The following is a 25,938-nucleotide window of genomic DNA, read 5'->3' as shown; positions in this document are numbered from 1 at the left end:
TACTAAAAAGCAAGTGTTGTTTTATTTAAAAAGTGTAAACTTTTATATTTATTTTATTTACAATTTTGTCTATTTGTAAGATAAATTTGTTTATTTCCGTTCTATAATTATTACAATACTAATTTGCTGAATTAATGCTATTAATGGCGAATTTTCGTAAATTATGGTACTCAAGTAAATTGAATTCTTACAAATATAATAAATTCTATAAGCAATACTTATAACTCTACTTTAACTATGTAAACACAGGAAGAAAAGAAATCAAAATATAAAGGTTTACATGTTGCATTTATTTTTTTATTTTTTAACGGTGGATTATGAATTTATCGAGAGTTTGTAAACAGATAAAAATTGAAAACTTATAACAAAAATTCTTCATTTAAAAAACAAAAATAGTTTAATGCGAGTATTTTCAAATAACCAAGTTAGATTTGTATAGTCTTCCTACGATATTGTTATATATACATTGTTATACATAATGAACTATATATATGTTATACATAATGAACTATATAAATATATATTATATATAATCGAATAATTATACAGTATATATTAGACAATATTCACGACTAATCATTTTTTAACGATGGCAACCAAAACATACATGCAAATTATTGTTTAAAATGTTATGAAATATAATACATATTTAAAATATATTTTATATATAATACGCATTTAAAAATATATTATAAATACGTAAAATAAATTTACACACTATAATACACTTATTAAACTAAGAAAATAGTCATTTAAAAAAAAAAAAATGTTAAAGATCTCGAATATTTTTCAGAATATCTTATAGATATCCTGATTAAATTTTATAAATAAATCTCGCCTTTAATATTGAGCATAGATCTTTAAGGATAGATTCACATATAAAATTAACACTTTTGACCTGAAATAAATAACAAAAATTAAATAACACTTGTGACTTCAAACATAAAACATTAGCAAGCAAACAAAAATGAACATAATAATTAACCAGGGACCCGTTCGTTGCTAAATTTGTCCTTAATAATCTAGCTCCAGCACCAGTTAAACTTTGAAATTAGCCAAACTTATTAGTCAAGACTAAAAAAATTTTTATGAAAAATAAAAAAAAAAATTGCGCTTCGTCTTGATTATAGATACATATCTAAAGTTGGAGCTAAAGGAGAGAAAAATATTTTCATACTATTTTTAAAAAAATTAAACATAAAAAAAGTAAAAAAAAATTACACTTTTTATCTTTTAAAACCCCGCGACACTTATGAGCATTTATTGATAAATCAAGGAAAAAAGATTCTATAGAATATCTATAAATTTTGAAACATATCTATCTAAATTTTAAAGGAATTTCTATATAAACTTTCTATATAAATAATTATTTCTATAAAAATTGCTATTGAAAACGTTTATAATCTATATAAATATATGTAGAAAAAAGTCAAATATTTTGAGAGACTTTAATTAAGAGCAATTTCTATAGAATATAAATATATATATATATATATATAATTAGTAAAAAACACTTATCTAACTTTTATCTTCGACTTGGAGTTTCACCATTGCTGGATCATCAGGAAGAGTCAGGAATTGCTGGATCATCAGGAACTCTTCCTGATGATCCAGCAATGGTGAAACTCCAAGTCGAAGATAAAAGTTAGATAAGTGTTTTTTACTAATTAATTATTGCTCTGTTCTTTAAGAACATTGAGCACTCTATTTGTAAAATACACTAACATAATTTACATATATATATATATATATATATATATATATATATATATATATATATATATATATATATATATATATATATATATATATATATATATATATATATATATATATATATATATATATATATATATATATATATAGGAGCGACAAAATAATTAGCACAGATTGATGTTTAATATGTAATGATGTATTTTTCGAAGATCTGAGTTTTTGAGACCTAAACTTTTTTAGCCTAATAAAATATTAGTTTTAGAAAATAACATTACTGAGTAAAAAAATAAATTAACTTAGTTTAAAAAAAAAATTCGATTATATAAATGATTTAGAGGTACAGAATAAGGGGAAATTTAAATAGCACACTCTCTTAAAGAATTATTATTTTGTCCCTTTGCTACAAAAATCATAAAAATTCTTTGTATAAATAGTTAAGAAAACTTTGAGGTAAATTAATATTTAGTGGGGTATCCTTTTGAGTCAATAACTGCTTGACAACGACAACCAATTAACTAGATCAATTTTTGGCATTGTTCAGGCATAATGGCGTCTCTAGCAGCCTTTATTTTGATCCAAAATTGGTCTAAATTTGTTGCGGTTGATCAATTTATGTTTCTGTCAACTTCCTTCCACTAATTTTCTATCAGAGTTAGGTCTGGTGACTGTGCGGGCCACTCTAAAACATCAATCTTGTTAGCGTTAAACCACATTTTAACACTTTTGGTGGTGTGCTTGGGGTCATTGTCTTGTTGGAATTTCCATACAAAGAAAGATTTTCCTCCGCCTAAGGCAACATGACGAACATAATGTTTTCAGTCGGATCCAAAGCAATTAAACTTAGACTCGTCAGTTCAAAGCACATTTATCCAAAAACGTAACTCCTTGTGTATGTACTGTTTTGCAAACTTCAAACAACTGACAAGATTGCATTTTGAAACCAATGGTTTTTTTCGGGCATCTCTTCCAAATAGCTTATTTTTGCATAAGCGGCTTTTGACAATGCTGACAGACAGATTGACTTGTAAATTTTGAACAATTTGATCTTTAATTTTTGATGCACCAGCAAAAGGATTTAGCTTAGCGATATGGACAATGGGTGCATTTTCTCTGAGGTTGTCTTTCGCTCGCAAAACTTGTTTTTTTTTGTTGCTTAAAGAATCAGTATTGTTAAATAAATTAATAGCATCGACAACTTTTTTACAAGAACAACCCAATTTTCCCAGTCTTCGAGCTATTTCAGAGTTGTTTAATTTTTGATCTCAAAATGCCTGTACTTGTCCTCGAAAGGCATTTGTTCCATGTTTACTTCGTCCCATAGTTGAAAGAATATGATTTTTGCAAAATGAATTACAAGTTTATCCTTAAAATACTGATTATAATGATTTTCTTTTGATATAATACGAGAACGTTGTTTTTTTTAAGAAAAAGTAAATGTGTGCATTTTTTTAAATTTTGAGGTCATTTAAAATGTACTCAAAAATTTAAACACGACAGCTAAAGTGCTCAAAATAAGCAATTTTGATAGTTATAAATGTCTAATGAGTAGTTCTGTTCAAAAAAGTAAACATTGTTGATATATGCTACAAAAAATAACAGCAATTGCTATAAAAACATAAAACTTGATACCAAAAAGTTAAACCAACTGGTCATGAAAGTGTGCTATTTATATTATCGCCACTGTACATATATATATATATATATATATATATATATATATATATATATATATATATATATATAATATATATATATATATATATATATATACATATATATATATATATATATATTAAGGTGGCCCTAAAAACAATTTTTTTGAAAAAAATATGCTCCCACCCTTTAAATGTGTTCTATATAATACAATAACACTAGGTTTAAAATTTTGTTGAATAAAAAATATTTTTAGAGGTCCCCCAAAACCCTTTAATATTTAACGGGTCCCTAATATTTAAAAAAAAAAAGTTTCTCGAAAATAGGTCAACCTGGTACTCAAATGAAGCGAAATTATATAAAAATTTCAAAAATAACATTCATTTTGAAATAATAAAGTTATTTTAGGTTTTACTACGTAAAAATCTTGTTTTTTAGCAAAAAATGAAATAAGTGAATTTTTCATGATAATTGTGATAAATAAGTTTAAACTTCAAATTTATTTTTCAAAATGAATAATATTTTTGAAATTTTTATATAATTGCGCTTCATTTGAGTACCAGGTTGACCTATTTTTGAGAAACTTTTTTTTTGAAAATATTAGGGACCCGTTAAATATTAAAGGGTCTTGGGGGACCTCTATAAATATGTTTTTTTCAAAAAAAATTTAAACCTAGTGTTTTCGTATTATATAGAACACATTTAAGGGGTGGGAGCAGATTTTTTTCAAAAAAGTTGTTTTTAGGGACACCCTAATATATATTACGTCAGGTCAGGTTATCCTGCTACTAGTAACATGTAATTCAGTACAATCTGCTTCGTGTCCTGCTGCCTTGTAGGATACGCCTTTTTAGGCAAAGGCTAGGAGATGCCAACTCCGACTTAAAACACCCCCTGCCTTGGGGCTCTTGGTTGAATAAAGGCTAGAGATGATGTCTCAAAAAAATAATTATCTTGGGCAGATGTTAAATGCATCTGGCTACTGTCTTGTAGAAGGCCTCCTAGGCTAAGACTTAAGGGGTATTCAGATACAACCAGCTTCGCACTTGTTCTTCATCTATAAGGCTGGCGCAGATGTATTTTTAATACAGTGTTTCCAGTTTAGGATGTTGAATGCTGGATCTTCTTGACTTATTGCATGGGTTTTGCTTGTGTCTTTGTTTTTATGACTAGGCAACTCATTCTATTATCTCCTAATGAGGGTACAGCTCAAAAACTCAGTTTTATGGTTCTAAGGCCGGTTGGTAGTCAGGTTTCCCAAACTCTGTGGTAGCTCTCAGAGAGGCTGATTCCATCAACAGCTGAAAAATATCAAAGTATTAACAGTGCCATGTTGTGCAGGGATGGTACTTTTGGTGTGCATTGCTGAGGCCGCATTTGGAGCTCTTTGTTACGGCTTATGGTATATTATTAGTAATGTGGCAATTGCTTGGGCTATTAAACAGTGTTCTGAGTACTATCTATGCTTTGAGTCAAGTTCTTTAACAAATTTAAAAATAAATATTTAAGCCCTCTCTCTTTATCCATCGGCCAATATTGTTGTTGTCAGTGACTTTAATGATCATTACACTGAATGGCTCGGCTCTAGTGTCAGTGACTCTGCAGGCATTAAAGCCCACAACTTTTGCCTTTCTCAATCCCTAACTTAAATAGTCAACTTTCCAAATCGCTTTCAAGGCAACCCGAATCATTTACCTTCTTTACTTTACTAATGTCTTGCTTCTGATCCTAGTCTTCGTGATGGCCCTTGGGTAGAACATCTTTTGTCTTCCTGTCGACAATGTGCTTCATACATAATTTCATGTATTCAGGCTTGCATGGAATCTTTTGTTCCCTCTCGACAATTCTAGGTCAAGCCTCACTCTCCTCCATGGTTTTCCTCACATTGTGCTGTTGCGATTGCCAATCGAACCTGTTACTTCCATATCTATCAGCAAAACGATTCTCCAGAAAACAGACATCTGCTTGTTACTGCTAGAAACCATTGTAAAAAGGTTTTGTCTAACACCAAAGCCCGCTATTCTCAGGTCACAAAAATTAGGCTCTTGCAACTTCTGGAGAATCTTTAATAGTATCAATAATAAGGGCAAATCTGTAATTCCACTTCTCTTGCATGATTCAGACTTTGTCACCCCACCTAAAGACAAAGCTGAATTGTTTGCAAAGAATTTTTCATCAATATCGTCTCTTGACTCCACTAGTTGCGTTCTACCTTATATTGCCGTCAAACAGGTTGATCCATTGCTTGACATTCAAATCACTCCAGCTTCTGTATTTAAAGGGATTTCCTGCTTAGACTCTTCTACAGCTTGTGGCCCGGACAACATACCTGTTATTGTCTTGCAGAAGTGTTCTCCGGAGTTGTCATCTATACTCTCAAAATTATTTAACAAGTGCTTATCAGAGTCTTGTTTTCCAGCCTACTGGAAAGCGACATCTGTTATCACTATTTACAAAAATTCTGAAGAGCGATTTGATTCGTCTAACTACTGTCCCATTAGTCTTCTTCCTATCATAAGCAAGGTTTTCGAATCTTTAATTAACAAACACTTAATTTCTTATCTTGAATCTAATATCTTTCTGACCATCAAAATGGATTTCAATCTTCTCGTTCTACAGCTGATTTGCAAACAGTAACAACTGATAGGTTTTATCGTGCATTAGATAAAGGTGGAGAGGTTAAGGCCATCGCTCTTGACATTTCAAAAGCTTTTGATAAAATTTGGCATGCTGGTCTTCTCCATAAGCTTTCTTCTTATGGTGTATCTGTCAATATCTTCAAGATTATTGAATCCTTCCTTTTCAATCATAGCATAAGAGTTTTCCTCAATGCACTCTTTTTCTTATTTTGTAACTTCAGGAGTTCCTCAAGGTTCAATTATTAACCCTATACTCTTTTTAATTTACATTAACGATCTTCCAGATATTTTCACGTCTAAGGTGGCATTGTTTGCTGATGATACTACCATTATTCTTGTCGTGATAAGAAACCAACACTCTCTGATTGCTTGGTGGGGGGGGGGGGAGCATTTGAGCTTAAAAAGGCTGACTCTTATTTGTCTAGTTTTTTCCTCGAACATCAGTTCTTTGGAATTCACTTCCTTCATCTTGCTTTCCTGATTCATATAATTTGCATTTATATATATATATATATATATATATATATATATATATATATATATATATATATATATATATATATATATATATATATACATATATACATATATACATATATACATATATACATATATACATATAGGGGAGACCGGGGCTAGTTGGCTCGGTTTTTACTCTATGAGCTCTTTAGCCCTAACATTACATTTTTTTTAAAATATTAAAGTATAGTCTTAAAGAGTATGGATTAGGGTATCTTATAAAATTTGCATTCATTTACAAAAAAAAATTCTTGGGACCTTTCCGGACCCTCAAAAAAAAAAAAAAATTTGCGCCAACTTACCCCACCACGGGGTAAGTTGGCGCAAACTATAAAAATAATTATTAATGCACTATTAAGTGCAAAATTAATAGAAATTTTTTTAAAACTAATTTTTGCAACAATTTATCCCAAAATTTAATACCACTTTTAGCTGGTACCAAATATTAGTCCGTATAAAAGCCAAACAGTAGCTCACCTTTTATCTGTGGAAAAAAAAACTAAAAAAAATTTTTTTTTAATTTTTTTGTAAGAATAAATATTTTCAATTTTGTTAAGAATTTAAAAAAATAATAATAATTTTATAAAAATAAATATTTTTTTCCATAGTAAATGCTATGAGCCAACTTACCCCATGAAAAATTTGTCAACTTACCCCGAAAGCTTTTTTTTTAATAAACAGTCTATAGATCCTGAAAAACGGCAGGTTTGAAAAAAAAGTCTGACTGGATATAGTAAACCAATTGTGACTGGAACTTTTACAATGCATTAATCTCAATATCTCCCATGCGCATGCGCGAATCCTGACAATACTACAGTGAATGATGAAATGGCCAATAAGGAAGTTTCTGAGTAATTTTTGTCACTTTCTGATGAAAGGCTCTAAAGATAAACGCAGTTCGTCAACTTACCCCTGCGGCCAACTAGCCCCGGTCTCCCCTATGCATATATAAATTAAATAAAAATAAAAATAAAAAAAGTGTCACTCTTATAACTTGGCTTTTGATGAAATACAAAGATTTATGACAAAAAAATGTGGTTACAGTTTTAGCAGACCCAATTAATGTTATATAAAAAGTTGTTATATAAAAGACCTAAAAAATTTCTAGGGTAAAAATCTCTAAATTCTTTATAAAAATCTTTATAAATATTTGTTCAATGTGTATAAATGATGCAGAAGGATGACACTAAATGATGCATAATTTAATTTTAAACTTTTTTTTTTTAATCTATATTTAAAAAGTTATTTATAGAAAACTAAAAGACTTTTCTTCCAATAATTGAGTCAACAAGAAAAACAGCAAATAAATCATATAAATACATTGTGGATGAATACTTTAAACCCTTAGAACAATATCCTTTTGGAAAACTTACAAGAATTATTCAAGAAATTCTTAGTTAAAAGAAAGCTTGGAAACTTAACAAGTATCTGGAGAAATAGAGAAATCAGATGCTAAAATGACTGAGTCATTTTCAATTAGCAATGATTTTAATTTAGCAATGATAGTTCAATGATTCAGATCCTGATTATAGTGAAAACAAAAGCTATGAATACTTAAAATGTGTGACAGGTAGTTTACCTGTTTTATTTGGAAACAGTGTTTCCAAATAGGGTGTTGCTAAGTTTAGGCCAATTCCAAAACAAAAAATTTGATATACTAGACAATAAATTTATTGATGAATTATCTACTTACTAATGCTATGTTTATTGCATCGTTGGGGTGTAATCACAAGAAACATAGATTTGGCCTTTTTTAAAGTTGGACCTATGAACTATTTTTGTTGGCTAGCTTTAGCATGCAATCTTGCAATCTTATGAATCTATTTCTAAACCAACTATAAATATAATGGTTATTTTAAGAATTTATAACTTGTAAAAGTGTTTTTCCTAGTTGGTTTGATATTAGGAATAATAAATATTTAAATGACAGTCCCACAAACCTATTTAATGTGATTTAAAAAACCAATAAATTTCCTGATTCAAATGCTAAGAACATTTGTTACAAAGTTATAACAACAGTTATTTTGCTCATGATGAAAATATTCTCATTGTAATATTACCTGACAAAGACGAAGAGATCAGAGGGAAAGCGGTTAATTAAATTTTACATTTAAAAGGCCTCATAGAAAACTTCATTGTGAAGAGAATGATTTTGTAAGAGAAACGTTTAAAAGTGACGATGACAATAAAGCCAATGTTAGGGAAAGTGATTATCCCTCAACAAGTGATGATGAAAAATGTTTCTATAAACCCCCAAAAAAAAAATTCAAAGGTGGTTGTTATTATAAAATGATTCCAATTTCCCAATGGCACACAATTCCGCCAATTTTGCAAGTGATTGAAGATGATAAAATACTTGAATTTATTGAAAAACCCTAAAAGTTAAAATGTTGAAAGACTTTAAAAACGTTTTAAAGAATTTAACATTGGTAGTTGGACACAATTGCAGAGATAGAGTTATTAGAAACATAATTAGGTCCATCAAATTAACAAAAAATTTCACATCAAAAAGTGATCTTAAATTATCTTTTTTATACTTTTTTGCGCTTTTTATATAAAAAACATTACAACTGTAAAGATTTGTATCTTGATAGTTAATTTGAACATAGATATAAAATATTGAAAGTATCCGTTTAGTTGAAATAGTGGCATATATTTTTTTAATATATGCCACTATTTCAACTAAAAAACAATAAAAAATTTAGATTTTTGGCAATAACTTCATAAATTTACTTTTTTTAAAAAGTTTTATTTCAATAAACAATGTTCTAAATTTAATTTTGCAATTTTTGGTACCTAATTAATGCTTGTAGCTTATATTATGATGCATTCATGATTATTTCAGTATTTTTAACCCATAAAAATATCAAAAAGTTTACATTTTGAGACTTAAACCCTAGTGGCTTAACTAAAACTGGTAGCAACTGACTTTTTTTTATCATAAATGTGTTTTACAAATTAAAATTTACTAGATAACACCTGACTTATATGATGATTATTTACAGTCACTAAATATTTGAATAAAAAACAACATAAAACAGCAACTTGCTGCAAATGTTGTGCTTTAAAACATTTTTTTTAACTTACTGATTTTGGTTTGTCAGTTTTTGGGCTTTTCATGACATTAAACAAATTAATAAATTAAGTGTTAAAAAAAGGTAGTAAGGTTTAAAAGGTATTAATTTTTTTTAAATGGTGGTAAAAGAGTGAAAAAAGCATTTTTTTTACTCAATTTTATTTTTTTTTTTAGTGAAATTGTAAAAAAAAATATTTTTGGTGGTGAAAAAGCAGATAAAAAGTAGTAATGAGATAAAAAAATAAATGTACTCAGGATGAAAGTGTATACTTGCCTGCTGGTTTTGAAAGAAGATTTGAAGTATTTGCACAGTAATCATCACCAGATGATGACGATGATGATGTTGAAACCAATCCTTCTAAAAATGTATTAAACATTTTTACATTTTAATTATGAATCAACTTTATTTGCATACAAAAATATTGTATGATTTTAATGCAAATTGTTTACTTTATATATTTAAATGGATAACTTTATAAACCCAAACTATTTTGAGTGAAGATTCAAGTACTTGATTAATCTAATCTCTTCTCTTTTCTTATTTATACTATAAGCCAATATAGTAAAAATAGTAATAATAATATAGTAAGATAGTAATAGTGATATAGTAAAGATAATAATAATCTAGTAAAAATAGTAATAATAATATTAAAAAAACAGTAACAATAATATAGTAAAGATAGTAATAATGATATACAGGGCGTACAATTAATTTCTGACCTCCTAGTGTCCTTTAATAAACGACAGAAACTCAGTTGTTAGTTAATATTTTTTATTCATTTTTTCACGAAATCTTTAGAGCAATGTTCTAAAGATTTTGTGAACAAATTCTGGTGCAAAAACTTTCAATAAGTGAATAGCATTCTTCCTGGGTGATGGAAGACCATTCTTTTTGAACTCTTGTGAGGAGTTGTTGGCAGATTCGGGGTCTGGGATTTTAAAAAAAGTGGTTCTGAAGCCTTGCCCATACATACTGAATGCAATTAAGGTCTGGTGAATTCCCTGACCAATCAGTCCAGACATTGTTGAACTCCCTATTGATGAAATCAAAAATAATCCATCTTCCATTAAAACAGAATACTAAGCAAGGTAAATTTTGCTTTATCAGTCGTGGCAGCTTTGTAAACAGGCAAGATCTTTTTCCTGTAATAATCACCATCCACTGTTGTATACACTTTTTGTAATACTTGATATACCCATTTGTTGGAATACAAAATATGGGGGAAGGGGGAATTAATTGTAAACCCGGTAGTAGAAATAGTAATAACAAAATAGTAAAAATAGTAATTATGATATAGTAAAAATAGTAATTATGATATAGTAAAAAATCAAACAAATAGTTACAATATCAAACTTAGTAAAACAAAATTTTACTTTTTTTTCTGAAAAATTGTACAAAACATCTTGATGCAACTATGCCAATAAAAAGGCCAAAGAATAAAAGTCCAAACAACAATGATAAAATCTCTGGATGTTTGACACAATGTGCAAATGTGTTTTCTTGCTTGCTCCTCAATGGAGCAGCTGTAGGATTACCAGTATTATCTTGCAGACATACTTAAAATTAATATTTAATTTATTACTTTATATTATTTTATATATTATGTTTATCATATAAATCCTAGTATTAAGATTATAATAAAAATAAAATTTTAAAAAACAAATTTTTTATAAAAATATTTATTATATTATTCATATAACTCATGCAATTTACATATATATATATATATATATATATATATATATATATATATATATATATATATATATATATATATATATATATATATATATATATATATATATATATATATATATATATATATATATATATATATATATATATATATATATATATATATATATATATATATATATATATATATACACACACACACACACATACACACACACACACACACACACATATACACATACACACACATACATACATGCACTCACACACACACAAACACATGCACAGTTATAGTTAAAAAGACCCAACCACTCATAACTATTAGGCATCAGTAACACACTAAACACTAAAAGTAATTGCATAGTTATCAAACAATAAGAAAATATCTTAAATGATATATATATATATTAAAATAATGTGTAATTCAATCATTACAGTGGTAGAGTATGGCTACAACATAATCAAACATGCACAAATATAAATTTTAAATGAAAATAGTCTGAACAAATGATTGTTTTAAGATGCCAATGACAGCTGTTCATGATATCGCATCAAGTCAACAGATAGCATCAATCCAGGAAAATCCTGTAGAAAGAACAAGAATTCCACAAACCGACAACATGGTACGTCCTTTGGCTGTGTAGAACATACGAATTTTAAGTTTACAAACACAAACTTACTCAACTCCCTTAACTGCAAGAGTGATTGCCAAGGAATTTTATCTTTAACTGTTCTGTGGTGCATTAAAGCAACACATTTTTCAAAAAAATCACAAGAAATAGAATTTAAAATGTAATATTGTGTCATGTTCTCAGATGAAGTGCACATTTACAGCATACTAAGTCAATGTTTGCTGGCTAACAAACTCAGACTTGAATCCCTGATATGTTGCACCTTTTATTAACAATGTCCAACAATGATGGTTGAGGATGCAATCACTGCCTATGGTCAAGCTGGTTTACACCTTTTACAACAGGGTAAAACTGTCAATCCCACAAATTATTTAGAAATTTTAATAAAGATTGTGTCTAATTGGTTTCGAATTAGAAATTTTGATATTTTCAAGTACAACAGGGCAACTTGTCACGAGACAAAATTTTTCTAGACATGGTACTTAGAAAATGCAATTGTTTATATTAAAGAAAACATAGTGTCATAAAATAAAATCTCATATATTATGAGTCTTGTTGCATCAATGCTGAGAAGAATAGAGGCTATTCTAAATGTTCACATATATATTAGGGTTATGACTTAAACCTTTTTTAAAATAATTAATTTCTTGCCATAAATTAATGAACTTTTGCTCAAAAGTAGCAAAAATGAGTTTTATTCTTTTATTCAGTTTTCAAAAAAGGTCACCCACTGTTCTGGATTCTGGATGTTTTTAGAAATCTCTGAAACTTTTTAGAATTTCATGTAGTCTTCTTTAAGTTAAGCAAGATTTAGACTTTAAAAGCTGCCTGATTAAGCAACGCTAATAATCATATATGAATCTGTATTCGCAAGATGGCAGTCAAATAATATAGAAGTATCACTTATTTATTATCATATTCAAATATATTCAAGTATAATGCTTCAATTATTATGTCCAATTGGAAAAGTGCTTCCACTACTGAGAGAAACAAGACAATCTGTATGAAGAATCTCATACGAGTTTAGTTACATATGAACTGTTCCACTAGAAGAATATCACTGGAAGATAACAGCTAGATACCACTCAAAATCCAAATTGTTGGTCGCTATCTGTTCTTAGGAGAGTCCATCAATTGGAAACAAGAGCACATAAAGCAAATTGAGAAAAAAGGAAAAAGTTTATGGCAAAAGATATTAAATTTTCCACATTTATCAGTTCAAGTTGTACAGGCAAGTGCTGAAGTGTAAAACAAAGAAAATACTATCCATTGAATGAAGTTTTTGACATCATAAAAAAAGATGGTGAATGGCTCTGCAGTGAGGACTAAAGATTGTATCATCTTCAGTTTGAAAGCAAAGGATGGGTTGGGTATAAAACTATGAAGGGAGCTAGTTCAAAAACTATCCATAGTAAAAAAAAAAAATGTCCTTGAAGCCTACTTCAACAACAGTAACAACAACAACAACAGTAACAGCAAACTGTTCTTCTGAATCTGAAGATTCAGAAGAACAGTCCACAAGTACCAACAAGAACTACAGCAAAACCAAAACTGGAACCAATTTAGTAACACCTTTAAAGTTATCAACTAGCAAAGTAGCAACCATTTGTCGACAGTTTTGTCTTAAGATGAGATTTTTGTCTTAAGATGAGATTGGCATTCAAATCAACTATTAAAGAAGCTACTAAATTATTAAACTTAACTATTAAAGAAGTTAGAAGCCCTAGATCTACCAAAAGGAAAAGCAGATACTGTTGTTAAAAGTGTAACAGTTATTCTTGATGAGTACAGTTTATAGAAGAGTATAAAGATGATTGTAGTGGAAACTAAAAATGATACAAACTCTTGACTGAGTTCTTGACCTAGTCCTTTGCATAGTAATGGATGAAGAACTTGGAGGAAAGAGCATGTCACACTAATATCTATTTTTGTTTATCCCAGAACTTGTACAGAACTACAAACAACTTAGGAAGAATTTCAAGAATAGTAAAAAAGTGATTACTGCAACAGCAGGATAGTGTGATAATATGAAATTTCGGTTTCATTTAATTCAGGTAATCTGTTTTTTTGAAGAATCTGTAGTATTTCTTAAAGTGAAGTTTCAGAAAATATGTAAATTAAACAATACAAGATGGAATTTGCTCTTTTAGCATTTATTCTTCTACCAGAGAGAAAAGACTCACTACACTATAATTGAAAATTCCTCACTTACAAATGGGTAGACTGATGCTTTACTGGCCAAATATACAATGCGGATGATTATCGGAAGCTATGTTGCAGCTTGCACAGTCAGGAAAAAACAATAAACTTAGTGAAAAAGTTTCGGAATCCGTAACCATAAACACTGAAATTCCCGAACAAATTAGTGTGCAGAACAAGCAACCAGATGTCTTCAAGATCTTTTTAACATATGTAAAAAGAAAAAAAATCTCCAGCGTATATTGATTTTGTCTAAGAAATATATATATATATATATATATATATATATATATATATATATATATATATATATATATATATATATATATATATATATATGTATATATATATATATATATATATATAAATATATGTATATATATATATGTATATGTATGTATAAATATATATATATATATACATATACATATATGTATATATATATATATATATATATATATATATATATATATATATATATATATATATATATGTATATATATATATATATTTATATGTATGTATAAATATTTATATATATATATATACATATATATACATATACATATATATATATATATATGTATATATATATATGTGTATATATATATATATATATATATTTATATATATATATATATATATATATATATATATATATATATATATATATATATATATATATATATATATATATATATTAATAAGAAAACATCAAACAATACGAATTCTCTTAATACAAATAATAATTTATTTTGAGAAATTTTCACTGGGTTATGGATACCAGCATCATCAGCTCGTAAAATATTACAAAATTTTGAACGTTAAAAAAACAGTTTTTAAAACCTGTTTACATCAACAATGTTATTATCTTCACATAGGTTAGCTTAGCAATCAATTTAATACTTAAATATAAAGCTATAAAAAGCTATAAAAACTGTTTTTTTAACGTTCAAAATTTTGTAATATTTTACTGGTATCCATAACCCAGTGAAAATTTCTCAAAATAAATTATTATTTGTATTAAGAGAATTCGTATTGTTTGATGTTTTCTTATTAATATAACATACACTCTTATACACTATGTCTACACTGAAATCATATATATATATATATATATATATATATATATATATATATATTTACAAATTCAATAGATTATTGTTTCATCACTTTTGCACAAATATTCATCAATTTATGATCCAGAAACATGAGGTCACAAAAAAGTCATAACCCTAGTATACATTATTTCATGAGTATATATAAAAACCAAAAATTATTAGTCAATTGTACACTGCACAGCACCTATCCCTATAGGTGCTAGTATTCATAGTATTTTGCAATTTTAAAGTCTTTCTGAATACAAAATACTAGTAAAAAGATACTACCAAAAAATATTTTAATATTTTCTATTTAATTTTTTTATATTAAACTTTAGCTGATTTAAAACACTTTTAAGAATTAAAAAGTATTTTTTAATATTAATTATTACTTTAAGTATTTTGTATTTTAAATACTTATGCTTGAAAGTATTGTGTATTTGTATTTTAAATTTTTTTGAGCAAATGTTTATTTTTGTATTGAAAATACTTTTTTGAAAGTATTTTTTACAACACTGATAGTTAGTTGATGTATGTATTGTGCCTATTCATAGAAAGTCATTCATTGAATGTACACTCCACTGTCCACTATTCCTAGATAGTCAGTCAATGAACACTCCACTGTCCACTATCCCTAGATAGTCAGTCAATAAATGTACACTCCACTGTCCACTATCCCCAGATAGTCAATGAATCTACACTCCACTGGGCTAATCCCTAAACAAATAAATCAATAAAATAAATAAAATTGAATGATAAAATTAGTAAAACAAAAAATAAAAAGATTTTCTACTACTTTTTGTAATGTCAACACTGACTTACAATTAACTCTGTGTCTACACTCAAGATTTTCCTCAGACTGCAAACTCACAGAAAACTGCATATGGTTTGTTTGACTCAAGCCAACTATGTTATTTAAACTTTTTATTGTACCATCAGAAGTTGCTAAAAAGAAATTTTTAAAATACATTGTAAAAATACCAACATAATTAAATAACCATAAAAATTAAAAATAATTCTAAAAAATGAATAAACATCTGTTGATTAAAAACAGCCTGCGATGTAAAAAGTAAAGTATAGAGTTAGGTCACTAACATCCTCATTGTATAAGCTTTGTTTCTGCTAGCTTCCACCTAACTTAATTTGATCTAGATATGCAGGTAATCTTCAATATTTTCTTTTATAAGCTAGGCAATGGGTTCCAAGTAATTTTAAACTGCATCAATGGAGTTTAAAACTACTTTGATATAGTTAACAATAAAAGCTACATTTTAGATTTCAGAATTCCTTCTATATCTAATGATTTGCAGTGAAGTTTACTATTCGTAAGTAATCCAACTCTAATTATAATACAATGAGAGTTTCTCCTTTCTTCTTTATGTAAATATGAACTGGAAGTATCTGAGCTTTAGCTCACGCCTAGCTCACATAATGTCAATTGTTTTCTCTTTGTTAACAACTTTAAGTAATCAAAATATAAATCATCTCCCCCATTTGAACAAAATTAACACTGTTCTTCCAATACCATTTAAACTAATGCTGAGTTTGAAAAAAGCAAAAAAAAGTGGGTTTCCTGGTCAGTCACTACTTCCAAGAAATTTGATACTATAAACATCAAGATTTATCTCATAAAACCATGACCAAACAATCTCATACCATGATTAAATCATACCATGACCAAACAATCTTTTAGTAATTTAATAAGGTAGAGATCAAAAAGATAATATTAAATGATGTGATTCTTAAGTAAAGTTGGTTCCAGTAATAAAAATAGACAACTTTAAATGATAACAAATTTTGCATACCCACATTTTACTATAAGAAATACAAACATTAAAGTAAATATATATTTTTTAAACGATCAGAAAACAAACAAACTAAATTAAAGGAAACTCTTATAAACAATTTTTGATTAAACTTAACAATAAATAACTTACTAAAAAAATAAGCAGTTTGTCCAACACTCTGTTTAAAAATATATTTAAAATGATCAAAATACAATTTCTCTTCTTTAACATCCCACTTTGGGTGGCATTTATAAAGTAACTCAGAATTAGTAGCATCTCGATTTTCAAACACTGTGATGTTTGTAGTCAAGTAAACATTGTAGAAGAAATTTGTTGACATATAAGCAATAGGATATGTATTAAGATATTGATTACCACAAAGTAAATTTATTTCATCATATATTATTGCACAAAACTTAGTTGAGTCTTTACTGCATTTTGCTGCATTAAAGCTGAACATATAAAATAAGCAAACATAAAAAAAGGTAAAAATACAAATAACAACACATAATATAACACAAATAGTAACTATAAATAATGAATAATAATTATAAATAATAAATTGAATGATTACAAAAAGATTAATATTTTTAGAAGCTGTTGTAAATAAACTTCTATTCAATGCAAGGGTTGAATTAAGCGATTGTGAAATGCAAAATCTTAAAAATATCTGGTCTTCAAAATTTTAGTTTATGCAAAACTGTATTCTTTGGTTTCAAGGGGCAAATCAACTTAAATTTGTTAGCAAAAAAGTTATTAAAAAATAAAACAATAAACTTATGACTACAAAAGTAATAACACCCAAGTAATTAACTGCATTACAAAAGTAATAACACTATAGTAGTGTTAATACTTTTATAATGCACTTATAACTTTTATAATTAATTCTTTGTTCAAACAACATTAGTAATCGCAAATTTTAATTAAAGTAGAAAAGCATCTAGAAAAATAGAGTGGATATTCAAATAATATTTAAAACTTAAGGAACTTAAACAACTGCTGTATAAAAAGTTTAGCATTATAAGAAAATTTTACTAATGGTCCATAAAAATGCGTGTTAATTTTAAAATCAACTAATAAAAATTTTTTTTTAAATTGTTTTGTTAAAGTGTATTTGTAAAAGTTCCTGAAGTTTAAAAAAAAGTTCAAATAATATTTGAATATCCACTTTTGTTTTTTCTAGATGCTTTTCTACTTTAATTAAAGTTTGGAATTACTAATGTTGTTTTAAAAAAGAATGATATAAAAGTTATAAGTGCTTTATAAAATTAACAACACTAGTTTTATTACTTTTATAACGCAGTTAGTCACTAGAACGTTATTACTTTTGTAGTTCTAAGTTTATTGTTTTGTTTGCGTCTTTCATAACTTTTTTGCTAACAAACTAATAATAATAAAATCCTTGAAAACAAAAAAATTGTGATCGCTTAATTCAAACCTTGCAAGGTTGTTTTTTTTTTCAATGAAAGATATTCCTCATATAATAATTAACCTTAAAATAGATCACATTAAATAATGCACAAACAAAACCAAGTATAAATTTGATTAGGCCTTTGCAATTCATTGCTGGCTAGCAAAATTGACTCAATTTAAATCAAAATCTGTGTGCACTAAGGCAAGTCTTGAAACCTCTTCTACTTTATGCAACTCGTCTTTTTAAATTTAAAATTAACTTTTTTATTTAATTTAAAATAAACAACACAGTATTTTCTTTAAAAGTTCAACGCCTTTGTGAATGCAACACATAAAAGTGAGGTTTGATCTGCTTTAGGCAAATCTTCTAATAAGACTAATGTAAGGAAACATCAGAAAAAAAGGAAGAAACAATAGTAATTGATTTGATCAACAAAAGATGAACTGTCATATATTTAACTAATACTATACCTTAATATGTTGCAATGATATAAAATTTGTTGTTTTTTTTGCTTGCATATATTAGTGTGACAAGTAATATATATATATATATATATATATATATATATATATATATATATATATATATATATATATATATATATATAATTTATATATATAATATATATATATATATATTTATATATATACAGGGTGTTAGCCTGCCTGATGGCACCGCGTATAACACGGTATTGCCAATTTGTTTAAAATTTATTATTCTAAAACTTTTTATTTACATTTTTACTCTTTATCTTAAGTTAGGAAAGATCTTTGCATATTAATAAATATTATACTTTAAAATAAGTTAAAGGCATTTTTATAATAAAAGATTTATTAATACTTTCGGTAAAATAAATTAGCTGGTAAAATAAACCAAAAATAACAACAACAAAAAAATCAAAAATAAAACTTGCAGTAAAACATATTATTTATGATTGTGTAAAAACGTATTTGTTATATTTGCATAAAACATAAAAGAAGATATTTAAATAATATTATAATTTTATTAATTATTAACCAATATTTATAATTACAAAAATTAATTTTTTTTTAAATTTACAAATACAAAAATTACGTATTTGTAAATTTAAAATAAAATTTTTTTTGTTACTTATTTGTTAAAAGAAGAAAGTCTTTGTTACTTATTTAAATTAAAGTAGCATTTTGCAACAAAAGTTCTTTTAACAAACATTATATTTGATGAGTCATTGGCGAGCCAAACAAGTTTTTCAATACACGGGTTTGTAGTCTTAGTTCTGCTCCATAAATTATCACAAAATTGTGTAGTAAGATAAATATTTCAAACTTAAGTTAGTGATAAACTTGCCTAGGAAAGATATTTAGCATTAAAAAAGTTTTATATCAAAGATTTTATATCAAAGTAATATCAATATGTCATATGCTGCTTCTCAATTTTTTCTCAAATCTTCTCAAATTTTAGAAATGTTTACTTTTCTAAACAATTTTGAGGTAATTTGTGGAACGGAACTGAGACTATAAATCTGTGTATTAAAAGTTATTTAATTTCGAAAACTTTCACTTAATTTTCATTTAAAAGCTATCAAATAAGTTTTTTAACTTTTAAATTTATCTAATGATAAAAATTATAATATAAATTATAATGCACAATAATACAAATATAAAAAAGTTTTTTAAGTATCTTAAAATTTTTAGCTTTAAAATACTAATGTATTTAAAAACTTAAATATTCAAAAACTTTTACTAAATAAAATTTAATAAAAGATTTACCCACAAAGTAATAACTTTGTGGGTAAATCTGTAGTTAAGGGGTGTAAAATAATTACACATTTTTGCTTATTGCCCTCTTGTCAGTGGAGACTTTTTAAACATAAAGGAATATTTATTAGCTTTAGTACATTCATGGACTACCTTTTTGTCTGATGTCGCAAGGGAATGCTGTTACATCGACAGAAGGCTTGTCATGGGGTAGCAATCTTTTTTCTTTCATGATTGAAATAATAAAAGAAAAGATTGCTGCCCCATGCCAAACCCTCAGTCAATGCATTGGCACTGCATTGCAGCAACAGGCAATAAGATAGTTAATTTATGTACTGAAGCTAATAAATACTACTTTGTGTTTAAAAAGTCTCTACTGACAAAAGCGTAATAAGCAAAATTATATAATTATTTTACACTGCTTAACTGCAGATTTACCTTTGTGTATATAGAAATTACTATTATAATAAAAAGAAATCACTCTTTTACAGAAGAAATACATATTTTTTGATGGTAAAAATCACTATATACATATAACTTGGTATCTTTTGATACCAAGTTATAAGCATATAGATAAGAACTTGCAATTTTGGAGTGGTTTAAGTTACAAAACCTTTATAAATTGGTTTTGTAACTTAAATAAAACTTAAAAAAAAAGAATCAACTAATTTGGATAAAATTTTCAATTTTATAACATTTTTTTAAAACTCTTTTCAATAACATATAAAAATCCCTAAAAATTTATTTCTAATGATATATCGAAATATATTTAAATAATTTAAAATTTTTACGCGTACCTTTTATAAATTGTTAAAAAGGACAAATCAATACTATTATTTCATAAATAAAAGTCAACTGATAAAACTTACATTGGATTATTTGGATCCCATAATATACTTGACAGTGTCAAACCATAATTTGACCCAAACAAAAACAATATTAGAAAATATAATTTGAACCAAACAGAAACCATTTTTTTTTTTTTTTAATTTTAACTTTATCCTAAAAAAAAAAAAAATGATTTTACTTATTTCAATAAAGTGTACATAAATTGTGTGTGTGTGTGTGTGTGTGTGTGTGTGTGTGTGTGTGTGTGTGTGTGTGTGTGTGTGTGTGTGTGTGTGTGTGTGTGTGTGTGTGTGTGTGTGTGTGTGTACATATATACATGAAAATATATATAAACACTTTTTGAAAACAAATGCATTTACCTGCACTTTTTTTTTAAATTTATTTGTTTCGAAGCGATTCACGAATTTCCATTCACAATTCAAAGTTACTAATTGAATTCAACAGACGTGAAATCCGAAATATTTTATTTAAACGGATCTATACGTCACAATACGCCGATTATATTTTGATCTATACGTCACAATACGTCAATTATATTTTGTAAATTATTCAAAAACAAACTACGTACGAAAACTTACGTACTCAGACCGACGCACGACCCGATTACAATATCAAATTTACTATTTTAAAATTTAGTAATGTATATTTTAAAACCTAATGGTATGCGTGGTTTTTTAAAAATATTTTGAAGAGGGATGAGGGGTAAAGTATTATTAAAAAACAACGTCATACCTATATGCTGAGATTCAAAAATACATTACTCATCTTTTTAGCGTTTTAATTTTGAAATTATGAAAGCGTTACAGCAAAATTTAAATTTTAAATTCTTACACCAAAAAAACTAGTTTTGACGCTACCCGAGTTGTGTTTAGCTATAACACTGATATTAATACTTTTTTATAGGTACAAGTTATTTTTAATTATTTTAAAACTAAGTTAAATGTTTTCATTATCAATGTTAGGGCAGTTTAGGAAATATAAAAAGAAGACAACAAATGTTTCTTAAATCCTAATTTTTTCCTTTAGCAGTAGTTATTAACAATAACAGAATCAACAGAATTATTAGTAACATAATTACTCTCATAAAGATCTCAAACCATTAATGAGTTTTTTTGTATACTCAAGTAAACTAAAATGAAAATGCTATTCATTCACATATCACTCTTATTAATAAAAAATTATTAATAAAAAAACAAAGAGTGTGAGTACAAATTGGATGTAGATGAACATGAAATTTTTCTTTTATTCGAATTGAGAGAATTCATAACATTCAACCAAGTTTAAATGTGGATAAATCAAATTTGAATATCATGCCAGAACTTCTTGACATGCTTCCTACATTGTTTGGAATAGGAAGTTTAGCTAAGACTTCTGCAATTGGCACCAACCACTTAATTTTTATATAAGGAAAGTAAAAAATATCTAATCCTACTTTTTTATTCAACAAATTAACAATCAAAATATTTCGATTTATTTCTTCAATTCTGCAAACAAAAGCTAACGTTGGATTGTTAACTGTTGAAGCACATTGGACTAGACAAAAATCTCCATGATTTAATGCTTCTGTTTTCAATTTTTCTGTGTATACAACAGGCTTGTCTTCACTTAAACTTATTTTATTTTGCTAGCAAGAATTACTTTTATTGTGCATACAGGTAGAGCTAGAGATTGTTGCAGTAATTAATTTTTTGGGGGGTTGATACACTTGTTAAATATTTTCTGCTTTGTGTTAAAGATTCAATTTAAAAAAGATTGTGTTAAAGATTAAGTTAAAGGTTCTGTTTTTGGTGGTCTTTCTGGTGTGTCTGTTAAAGTTCTTAATTTTACATTTTTTCTGCCTCCTAATGTTTTCTTTCTTGGAGGTGTTTTTGAGTATTGTCTAATCATTTCAGGAGATAAAACTGGTGCAGATGGCTGTAACGGCTTATCAGTTGAGTTTTTATATGCATTAAGTGACTCATTATTTGGCACAGTAGCTTCAAAAGTTTTTACTATAGAATGATCACTAAAATTTGATTTTAAAATCAACGTAGCTTTTTTTACTATTGTCATAATTACTAGATTGATAAGAGATGTCAAAATCTTCATTTGTAAATGCATTTCTTGAAAAAGGTAAAATACCACATTTTTTGAACCCTGCAGTTATATTATTTGGTGTAAATGAGCTATTATATGCAGGGGTTACTATACTGGCTAAATCATAAACTGTTATAGTTCTTTCTGGGTGATTTAACAACCAGTCATTTTGAGATACAGAAAGTTTTTGTTTAAAAGGACCCAATACTGAAACATCAAGAGGTTGAAGTCTATGTGTACAATGTGGTGGGAATGTAAGTAAAACAATTCCATTTTCTTTTCAAAACTTGATTGCATTAATAGTACAAAGGCTTTCATGGTTATCTAACAATAACAAAATCTTCTTTTCTTTATTGCATTTTGAATGTAACTTTAAATGTTCGAGCACTTGTATAAAAAGTGCTCCTGTCATCCATCCACTACTGGGGTTGTTAGCCAATCCAACACAACCATTAGGTCCTCCTGTTAGCATACGCTCTTGAAATCTTGCTCTAGGATAAACAAAAACTGGTGGTATAGTGTTTCTAACTGCATTAATAATAGCACACATAGTTACAAGCTGCCCTCTTTCAGTTGCGATGTTTTGACCAACTTGCTTTTGACCATGCTGAGCTATGACATTTGATGCCTGCACAACAGTCATGACACTTGCTTTTTCTATATTAATTATACGTTCTGGAGAATATTTTGACTTACAGAGTACTCTCTCTAAGTTGATTTGAAATTCATTCACATTTTGACGGTTAAAACTTTTTGCTCTTGATAGACTTGTATTTTCTGGTTTGCGCAGAGAAAGCTTTTTGTGTCTTATCATAGATCCTTTCATACATTCAATGCCAGCAATTTTATTTTGGCTCCATAGTTCAGGAGATTTTTTCAAAATATTACTATATTCATATGCTAAAATTTTAGCTTGGTAATAAGTTAAACAATAATTTATTTTTGATGATTTCAATATATAATTTTCTAACATAGCTTCTTCTGCATTAGTAAATACTTGATTCACAGAATGTTTGGTTGAAAAGTTATCACTTTTCGATTTTCTATTATTTCTGAGCATTTTTATTCTGTAAGCTAACGTACTTTTAGAGTACCCAAATACACCTGCAGCTTCTCTTAACTTCATTGTTTTATCAAAAACATGTTTTATTGCAATTTTTAAATTTTCTATGACCCTTACGTGTGAAAATATTTTCATTCGACGAATATATCAACTTTGTTGAAGAGTTAGTATTTTTTGGATTATTTGCATTGTCCTAAACTGCCCCTGTCCTAAACTGCCCCCCTCTCCTCTATTATTTTTATAGCTGTTATTTTTGTTGTTGTTGTTGTTGTTGTTGTTGTTGTTGTTGTTGTTGGTATTGTTGTTGCTGTTGTTGTTGTTGCTGCTGTTATTGTTGTTGTTCGTGGTGGTGATGGTGGGGTGGTATTGAAAACAATAATAAAAATAACAACATCAATAATATAGCAAGACCATCACCACTAGATAGTATTGCTATATTATTGTTGTTGTTATTTTCATTATTTTTTAAAATATTTTCATGATAATAAATATTTACATGTTATATTACTTTTTTTTGTGAAAAATGATATAACATATAAATATAAATCTTGAAATTTTATAACCTTATTTCAGAATATTTTTGATTTGATATTTGTCGCGGCTTTAAGATATTTTAGACCCTCGCTTAAAAATAATGAGATATAAATATTTAAAAATATTTAAATTTTTGAAAAAAAAATATATAAAAAAAAGTAATGAATTTTTGAAAAAAAAATAGTCACAAAATGTCGCAAAATAAAGTTTTGTGACACTTTGTTTACATAAAGATTCTACCTATGCAACAATTTACATAAAGATTCTACCCATGCAACAATTTTGTTTTCCCTCAAAAAGCAAGCAAACTAAATCATTGAGGCATGCAATCTGTTTCATTTACTATCTTAAAAAAATTGGCAATATATTCTCAATTGATCCAAAAAAAATCCTAAAAAAGTAATTTCTATTAATCTCTCTTTCATTATTTGTTAATATTTAAATATAAAGAATAGCAAAAAAATATATTTTTAGATGTAGGGTAGATGTAGGGTAGATGTAGGGTAGATTAGGGTATTATGAGCACCTTAAGCGAAATTTGGAATATTTTCAATAATAATGCTAGATCCAAAATTTTTGCGAATAAACAATTTTTAGGGATCACTAGATATTAGGGCACCCGAAATTTTTCTCAAAAACACAGATGTTTTAAAAAAGTAGCAAAAGCGCTCATATTACCTAGACCACTTGGTAATATGAGCACTTTAAATTAGCTCAAAAAAATAACATTAGATAAGTAAAAAATACCAACCTCGCAATTCGAACTAATTTTTGGAATATAATGATTCGTTACTAACACAAATTATCATTAAAAAGATCAAATTTTAAACCACTTTTTATTGGAGCAATATAACTATGTTTTAAGTATATATATAAAAAACGATTCGTTATTTTTTTAATTTAATTAACTTAAATCTTTAAACAATAAAATTACAAACTTTTTGAGTTTAAATCACAGAAAGATATTTAGTATTGTTAAGATATTAAAAATTTAACTATATTTTGTTTTAATTCAAAAAGCAAATAAAACTACTGCAGTTTTAGGACTTTAAACTAAGTAGTTTCAAGAAAAAAAACACTGGGTAATTTGAGCATACTCATATTACACTAAAATGGTATCTTTTAGTGTAATATGAGTATGCTCATATTACACTAAAAGAGCCGCTGATTACTGCATGTAAATTTACGCTTATTATACCGATTTATGTTATCACCACATAAAGTCAGTTCAAAAAATACAAAGCAACTT

At 27.1% G+C, this 25,938-nt stretch overlaps 1 protein-coding gene across 3 annotated transcripts; it reads right to left on the bottom strand.

The window, feature by feature from the left end:
* On the bottom strand, positions 1-21,483 carry LOC136080794 (uncharacterized). 3 transcript variants are annotated; one of them, XR_010638646.1, is made up of 8 exons: positions 21,376-21,483; positions 21,037-21,169; positions 17,168-17,469; positions 16,053-16,175; positions 10,978-11,160; positions 9,878-9,961; positions 7,182-7,408; positions 1-898 (listed from the first exon to the last, which is right to left on the bottom strand). XR_010638646.1 is itself a non-coding variant. In XM_065797957.1 (7 exons), the coding sequence occupies exons 2-7, from the start codon at positions 21,138-21,140 to the stop codon at positions 885-887; spliced, it is 810 nt and encodes a 269-aa protein (XP_065654029.1). In that variant the 5' UTR covers positions 21,141-21,169; positions 21,376-21,483; the 3' UTR covers positions 1-884. The 3 variants fall into 3 exon arrangements, 2 of the variants coding, with proteins under 2 accessions (XP_065654029.1, XP_065654030.1); XM_065797957.1 differs by lacking the exon at positions 7,182-7,408; XM_065797958.1 differs by lacking the exons at positions 7,182-7,408; positions 9,878-9,961.
* Between the last annotated feature and the right edge of the window lie 4,455 nt (positions 21,484-25,938).

Source organism: Hydra vulgaris, chromosome 05 (assembly GCF_038396675.1).
Source record: "Hydra vulgaris chromosome 05, alternate assembly HydraT2T_AEP".
NCBI lineage: Eukaryota > Metazoa > Cnidaria > Hydrozoa > Anthoathecata > Hydridae > Hydra > Hydra vulgaris.
The sequence above is the reverse complement of the archived record's forward strand: the minus strand, read 5'-3'. Positions and strand labels throughout refer to the sequence as shown.

Excerpts from the sequence above, each read along its gene's own strand:
- LOC136080794 (XM_065797957.1), bottom strand. The coding sequence starts at position 21,140 with ATGGTTTCTGTTTGGTTCAAATTATATTTTCTAATATTGTTTTTGTTT. Across the intron at positions 11,161-16,052 it reads GTGTAGACACAGAGTTAATT|TATGTCTGCAAGATAATACT; the intron begins GTAAGTCAGTGT and ends ATTAATTTTAAG. Across the intron at positions 9,962-10,977 it reads ACAATTTTTCAGAAAAAAAA|AAGGATTGGTTTCAACATCA; the intron begins GTAAAATTTTGT and ends ATACATTTTTAG.